The sequence below is a fragment of the Nicotiana tabacum genome, chromosome 8 (assembly GCF_000715075.1).
Source record: "Nicotiana tabacum cultivar K326 chromosome 8, ASM71507v2, whole genome shotgun sequence".
Classification (NCBI taxonomy): Eukaryota; Viridiplantae; Streptophyta; class Magnoliopsida; order Solanales; family Solanaceae; genus Nicotiana; species Nicotiana tabacum.
Window position 1 is genome coordinate 33380326 of NC_134087.1, and position 8124 is coordinate 33388449.

General features: G+C 38.8%; 1 protein-coding gene across 1 annotated transcript; it reads left to right on the forward strand.

The window, feature by feature from the left end:
• The first annotated feature begins 1151 nt into the window (after positions 1 to 1151).
• LOC142163033 (putative mitochondrial protein AtMg00240) lies at positions 1152 to 1740 on the forward strand. Its single transcript, XM_075220283.1, has 2 exons — positions 1152 to 1411; positions 1566 to 1740. The coding sequence occupies exons 1-2, from the start codon at positions 1152 to 1154 to the stop codon at positions 1738 to 1740; spliced, it is 435 nt and encodes a 144-aa protein (XP_075076384.1).
• The last annotated feature ends 6384 nt before the right edge of the window (positions 1741 to 8124 follow it).

The window sequence follows — 8124 nt, forward strand, 5'->3', positions numbered from 1 at the left end:
GGTACGATACTTTTGTATACATATGGGTATGTCGGGGCCCAGTCCTGTCCTTTATATAGTGTACACTCTATTAGAGGTCATTAGACAGTCATGTGTAGTTAGATAGTATGTGTCCTTGTCGGCTCGCCCTGCCGTATTCCATATATATATATGTATATATGTCTTTTGGGCATTTTTTCCGCGTATGTTATTCACATGATTCGATATTTTATTACCAGCCATTATGCATGACCTACACTTATTTCATGTTTATATCTTAGATGTATGCTTAGGGGTGTTCGATAGGCAGAACTCGGGCACTCGTCATGCCCCATCAGTTTGGGTCGTGACAAAAAATATCAAGGTAGCATTGAAAGATGCAGACTCGATTACAGCTATGCAAGAAGAGCTCCATCAATTTGAGAGAAATATTGTGTGGCACCTGGTTCCACGATCTGCTGACCGAACTGTTATAGAAACCAGGTGGGTATTCAGAAACAAACTTGATAAGTTTGGAAACACAACAAAGAACAAGGCAAGGCTAGTAGTTCAAGGCTACAATAAAGAAGAATGGATTGACTATGAAGAAACTTTTGTTCTAGTTGCTCGAATGGAGGCTATCAGAATTGTCATTGCCTTTGCATCTCATATGGAATTCAATTTGTTCCAAATGGATGTCAAAAGTGCATTTCTAAATGGTTTTCTTAAGGAAGAGGTCTTTGTCAAGCAACCACCTGGATTTGAGAATCATGAGCATCCTGAGCACATCTTTAAACTTGACAAGGCTTTGTATGGGCTAAAGCAGGCTCATCGTGCTTGGTATAAAAGGTAGTCAAAATTTCTTCTAGAAAATAGTTTTACGAGAGGAAAAATTGACAACACCCTTTTTCTGAAGAAATGAGGAGGGAACCTGCTCATTGTGCAGATCTATGTTGATGACATCATTTTTGGAGCAACAAATGATTCTCAGTGTGAGGAGTTTGAAAAACTCATGGGGAGTGAGTTTGAAATGAGCATGAGAACTAAAGTTTTTCTTGGGTTTACAAGTGAAGCAAACTCCCAAGGGGACAATGATAAGTTAGCAGAAGTATATCAAGGAGCTGCTCAAAAGATTTGACATGGAAGGATAAAAAATCATTGATACTCCCATTGCCACAGCCACTCGTCTGGACATGGATGAACCTAGTTCTACTGTGAATGAAACCATGTATAGAGGTATCATAGGGTCACTCTTGTATCTCACAGTAAGCAAACTAGATATTGTTTTTAGTGTGTGTCTTTGTGTCGGGTTTCAATCTAATCCAAAGGAATCTCATATGAAGGCAGCCAAGAGAATCTTGAGATATCTCAAAGGGACACAGGACCTGGTCCTCTACTATCCCTCAGGAGACAATTTTGATTTAATTGGGTATGCGGATACTGACTACGCTAGGTATATGGTGGACAGGAAAAGCACTTTTGGCGTGGCACATTTTCTGGGTTCATGTCTGATTTCATAGGGTATAAAAAAATAAAACTTAGTGGCCCTCTCAACTGTAGAAGCTGAATATGTGGCTGTTGCATCTTGATGTGCTCAATTGTTATAGATTAAATAGCAACTGGAAGATTATAGTATGTTTTCTGAGTGCATGCCCTTACTATGTGACAATACCAGTGCTCTTAACATGTCCAAGAATCCAGTTCAATATAAGAAAACAAAACACATTGACGTGCGACATCACTTTCTCAGAGACAATGTTGAAAAAGGGCTTATCTGTATGAAATTCTGCAGCACAGAAGATCAAATTACATACACATTCACCAAAGCACTGAGCAGAGAGCATTTTGAAAGGAATCGCTTATCACTAAGGTTGATGAAATCAAACTGAGGACCTTGTCCCTTGATGATTGGCTATGAAAGAAATGTACAGGTAAAATAGATAAAAAGTATTTTCTGGCAAAGTCTAACTCGTCTCTATACCGTTATAGATAGACACGTATGATTATTACAGAGCAAATAAGCAGCTAATGCATTGCATGTTGGTCAAAGAAAGAGGCTTACATTTGCAAAATTTGTTAGGGAACCTGGTTCCCTAGACACATGTTAGTAGTTCCTCTATACTCTCATGCACAATTTTTAAACAGCTGAAATGGTACCACATCATCAACTTGTCAGTTTTTTTTCTTTCCCGCTTTTTGAACCCAAGCGTCTCACCCCTTTATAAAGCGACCCGACTACCAAATTGCCAACCCATTCCTAACCGATCTCTCGCCCCTATTAAATAATGCCTCTCAGTCACTTTCACAACTATCCACATCATAAATCCAAAATTCCTTTTTTCCCTTCTTCCAACCAAACACCTTCTTCTTCAACTCACTACACTCTATCATGACTAAAAATCAGGAAGCCCAAAGTGCTCCAGTCATCGTCCCCACTATGACTTCACCCCTTGAAACACCAGTCTTAGAGCCAACATTCCCCACTACGACCAGTCCAAACCCTAAATCCGAGTCACAACCACCCTTTTCTCTGACCCAGTCGATTACCGGTTCTCATAGAAGTCGCAAAATTTTGAATTCCAAAAAGTTTGTGGCTGTGACCTCTCCTTTTACCTTGGCTAAAGCAATGATCGAATAGGATACTGTAGAGAGAGAAGAAAATCCAAAAGTTTCTAGTCTGCATGTGGAAGAAAGCTCTCCCAACAAACAAGATATGGGTGCTTCCATGCTGAATTGATAGTGATAGGCCCTGGCCTTGATTCTACAGGTAATACTCCTCCTACTTCTGAGTTTACCATGAGATTACAAGAATAAGAGGCCATAGAAAATATGTTGTCAATAGATGCTGAGGGAAGTGTTATTGGGAGTGGAGAAGGTGTGTTTGAGTCTCAGGGAGAAGAAAATACACTAGTGGAGAGTAGGGAACTGGTGCCTATTGAAACATCAGCAGCGGACAGTACTACTGGGGAACCAATTGAAGGGCCTGATCCCTTCACCCAAGAGGAGCCAACTTCTGGTTCCTCTCAATCACCCCAGGTCAATATTGATCCTGCTCCCTCTCCTCACTTCTAAGTTGAGCCTTTGTCCATAGTTATTCCTGAGATGCGATCTTTGTCTGAGGAGGAGAAGGAGGATAGTGAAGAGGAAGATTATGATAATGTGGCTCTGGCAAGGTTTATTAGTTCTAGGAGTAGAAAGGTACCTCCCCATAGGTCAGTGTCTAAGAGGCCCATTACGAGTTTGCAAAAGAAGGAAGAACTTGAGTCTGTTCTAAAGAAAAGTAAAGCAGAAAAGAAGAAAAGGAGATTGGTGAAAGGGGGAAAGGTAGTGTCTCCTGCACTGGTTGTTGAGGTTAATGATGAGGAGAAAAAGGAACTGATTCTTGGGTTCATAAGTCCTCGAAGAAACTTGTTGTTCCTGCATCAAAGAAAGAGTCATATGTGAGTGAGATAGGTGTGAGTAACGTCGAGGGTGAAAAATCTAGTGAAAATCTAGTTGAAGATTCTACTGACCAAGAGGTTGGGGAGTCTATTGAAAAGGTGTCTGGGAAATCTGCTGAGAAATGAAAGAGTACTCAAAAATCAGTGAAAAGGAAAGGGTAATGCTAGTGAGGAACTTGGTTCGTCCAAAAGGGCTAAGTTTGATGATGCCCAGGATGCTGGGAAGGCAAAATTGGAAAATCAAAAAGTGTTGTGGGGTCGCACATTTGCCCCTAATATTCTGGATATGGCTGGAATGTGTCAATTGGTAGAGATCTATGAATTTCAACAGTGTACACACCTGTTCACAGACGACAGTCCCAAAGTGTATGAGGAAGAAGTGCACACCTTTTATGTCGATTTATTTAAAGTTAAGGACGATCATATTTGTATGATGGTGAATGGGGTTGATTTTGTGATGGACTCTGCTATGCTGGAAACTATTTTAGGAGTGCCCACTGAGAGTTTGTCTTCTATTCAGGGAACTTGCTCTTCGAACTTTAGAAATGCTATCTTGAAGGATACAATAGTTCAGTAAAAGGAACGGGTACAGAAGAAGGCCCTCCTTCCAGTGTACCAATTGTTGTTTGAAATGGTGAATAAGGTTTTACTCCCTCGTGCAGAATGAAGATCCATTACATCTCGGTCAGACTTGGTTCTCATGGAAGCACTAGATGGATACACAACTATCAACCTGCCTGGCATCATGATAGAACACATGCAGAAGGCGGCAGAGTTCAAGGATGGTAATCATGAACTGCCTTGCAGGTTCCTCCTCACTAGGGTGTAATGACTCATTTCCTCTTTGGGAATTAGGTATTTTGAAGAGTCGCCACCTAATAGTTTGAGGCGCATTAGGACACCTATAGAGTTCATTTACAACTATGCTTGATAACTAGAGATTGGGTAAGGGCTAGAAATTATCCAAGGAGAAAGTGTTAGGCACCCCTCAGGATCCACTAGTGTGGTTCCCGGCCAGATAGTTTTTATGAATTAGTGCAATTAGCAAGTAAACAAGTAAGGCTCAAGCAAGAGGGGATTTAAGTTAAACACACAAGCGTTTGAAACAATTATTGAAAGGCAAGGTTTGAAAGAGTTATAGACTAAACATGCTTGTAAAAAAATAAAAAGGGGTCCTAAGCTTGTTTATAATATGGATCACCTCAATGCAATACCCGGTATGACACTCCTCAGAAGAGGGGATACACGTAGTATTAGCGCACCGGTCATCATATTCATATCTACCCTTCCCACCCCGTTAAGGTATTAAAGTGCGGATTAGTCTCGACCTCTATTGCATGCTATTACCCGTTCCATTCCTATCAGTTCCGGAGGAGTTTAAGACTAGTATTCCTATAAAAGGGAGGGTTTTAGGCTGACTCTTAGGTTTAAAGATAAAAGGCTAAGGCGACATACAAAAAACACGTCGGACTGCATTTTGAAGGGGAAACATATAAACAATTAGAGGGCTCATGTATACCTCCGCAAACAATGCATATAAATAGCATGACTTAAACACAGTTAAGGTCTGAGTTTTTAAAAAATCCTAAAGCAGAGTTTGAGTCAGAACCAGATTCATTATATAACTCAGAAAAGAAGTCTGAATCAGGCCTGCATGCTGGTTGTAGCATTTGGTAATTAACAAAGGCAGTTCCAGTTTTATTTAAGTAGTTACCTAAGGCTTGCCTAGGCATAACAACGATTTCCTATGAGCATGATATCTATATTGATGCAGTAAAGCAATGCTTAATTTTAAACAGGCGATTTGGATCTTATAGGCATGCTCTCTAATGATATGGCTTAACACGAAAAGAGTATGTTATTTAATCTGATTCGGGCAGGCATGAGCCAAACTGATTTTTAACTAAACTGGTTTTAGACCTTATAGGCATGATCTCTAAGGGAAATGATTTTGGATACATCCTATAATGAAAATTGAACTTCAATTGGTTTTAACCCTATATGCATGATTTCTAATTACAAAGCTGATTTTTTAACCCAATAGGCATGATATCTAATTATAGCCATTTAGATCCTATAGGCATGGTATATAAGTGTGGAAGTAAAACATGCAGAATTTATTTTAAACCAGAGCAGACCCTATAGGCATGATATCTACCCAATTTACCCCATATGAAACTACCCACCCTTTTCACTGATCAACCCATAACTGTTTACAAATTATTACAACCCAAATGATTGAATTACAAAAGAAGTCCAGAAATGAGAAATTACAACCAAAGGAAGCCTGATCTTGACTTCCTCTTTAAGTTATGTAATGAACCACTTCAATGCCAGAATTTCAAAGCCTTTCTCATACCTGGATGTCTCAAAGTTCCCTAAGGATCTCAAGGGATCCCGGGCAGTGCTTACACCCAGGTTTGCATAGCCAGACAGAGATGAGTGCAGTGTGGAAGGGCCAGCCCTTATGTGTCCAAGTTCAGAGGGAGCTCAAGGGTCCCAAGGTAAGGCTCACACAAGAGGGGCAGAACCTAGACTCTAAGAATATAGTGGAAGTGCAGGACATAGTTTGAAAGAGATTTATTTAAAACTAGACTAGCAAGTCCATTTTTTGAAGGTAATCAGTAGCAAAGTGCATAAAGGAAAAGTAAGCAAGATTCCACAGTCTAGCCTTGGCTTTCAGCCGGCTAGACAAAGCAGTAGTACAAGTAGTAGTAGAAAAGAGAGAAAGTTTTGAGTGTAAGTGTGTGTTCTGAACTCAAATTGTTCGTGTCTTTGATAGAAGAGAGGGTAAGGTATTTATAGTTTTGAAAACGAGTGAAGAATAAGGTAATAATTAAAGTCTTAACACAAACATGGAACTAATCCCTATCAGAATCAATTAAAATAAGTGATTCCCTTTAATTAAGGAATCACTGCTTAACAGATACTAACAGATTTAGTTATGGAAAGAAATCAGCTTGAGACAGATTGATTATTTCCATATAAGGGGCAGTCAAAGCATGAAGTAAATAATCAAGTCTAAGTACAAAATATGCTTAGTTTTGGGAAAGGATTCAGCAAGGTAAAACACCACAGTAATTAAAGGAGGGGAATCAATTAATTAAGCAAACAAATACAATTAGGGTTCATAAGAAAACCTTTTGCAATCAGTCACAACATTGAGGGAGTCAAAATCAATCAAGAAAGGGTCAAGATTCTGCACCTCAACATATAAATAGCAAGGAATGAACAAGCATGCAGAGTCAAACATGTTGACAAAAAGAAGCAACAAAAACATACAGTAGCAATAGGGTAAGCTAGAATTCAGTAGTAAAAGAAAACTATTCGAAGCACAATAGTCAAGCAGTCACATAGAACCCAAAGTGCAGAGAACCAAACTGACAGGTAAAAAAATTAGAAACAAGTAAAGGTCTCACAGTAGTAATAAGTGATGAAAACCCCTTTTAAGAAATTAGGGCTTCATAGTAATCGAGTTTAAGAGATGATAAGAACTCAAATCAGATAAGTCAAACAAGAAAAAGAGAGTCAGAAACAAAGAACTTAATCGAACAAGTACACATTTAAACAAATAGTTTCAGGACTCGGAGAAGACCAAAAAGGAACTATGGTTTTTAACATGCCGAATCAGGTTGAAAGAAAGCATAAACAAGTTGTTTGAACATAGTAAAATCATGAAACAACACCAAAAATCAGAGAAGAGATTTTTTTAAAAAGAGGTTAAGAGAAACCCTAATCGTTGAAAAATGAAGAGTCATTTTGAAAGAAAGTCGAAGAACCTTCAAGAAAACACTTAAGAAGTTCGTAGTAAACACATATCTAAGATAGATCTAAAAGAAAATCAAAAGACCTTAAAGCTAGGGTTTCAGAGAACCCAGAAAAGGTGAGAGAGACCTTGAAAAGTTACCGATCTAACCGGAAAGTTCAAGGATCTGCCTTGAACGGCCATGGATGGCCGGAGAAAGACCAGAGACAGAGGTTGAGCAAGGAATGGACCAGGTCTCTTTGAGATCTGGCCATGAAATCATGGAAACAAACACCCAGGAGCCATAGGAGGCTGATACACATCTTACATGGCCATGAGAGGCCATGGATTAGGCAGGGATTGAGGTGGATTAGGGTGGAATTAGATGGCGGCGGCTAGGGTTCATGTGAGGTTGCAGAGAGAATTGAGAGGGAAGGGATTCATAGGCGGCGGGTGGTGGGAAATGAGTTAGGATAAGGGGTCATTTAGGGTTAAAAATGGAAAGAGGGAATGGTGGCCGTTGATCTGAATGATCAACAGCCTAGATTTAAAATGGTAGGTGGGGAATCTAGGTTGGCTTGGTTTAATTGGGTTAGGGGTCGGGTTAAAATTGAAATTGGGCTGGGAAAATTGGGGCCTGATTTGGGTTATAATTGAAAACCAATTTGGGCTAAAATTTAAATAGCCACTTTTCAGTTTTAATTTATAAAAAAATAGTATATAAATTTTTGAAAACAAATTGAAAGCGTTAAAATGATTTATAATATATAATTAACAACGTAAAAATATAGGATCCCATTTTATAAATATGAGACAAAGTTAAACCTAAAGATGGCTAATATTGCAATTATGTGCAATTAGCTTTAAAAAAATACTAAATAAAATTGTAAAAATATGTAAAAATTACCTTAGCCATATTTTGGCATAAATATAAGAATTCAATAAATGAATCTTCAAAATAATAATTTTGGAAATAACTAT

Bases quoted from the DNA above. Each gene is read 5' to 3' on its own strand.
- LOC142163033 (XM_075220283.1), top strand. From the start codon at position 1,152: ATGGATGAACCTAGTTCTACTGTGAATGAAACCATGTATAGAGGTATC. The intron at 1,412-1,565 runs GTATATGGTGGA...CAATTGTTATAG, and splicing joins GCGGATACTGACTACGCTAG to ATTAAATAGCAACTGGAAGA.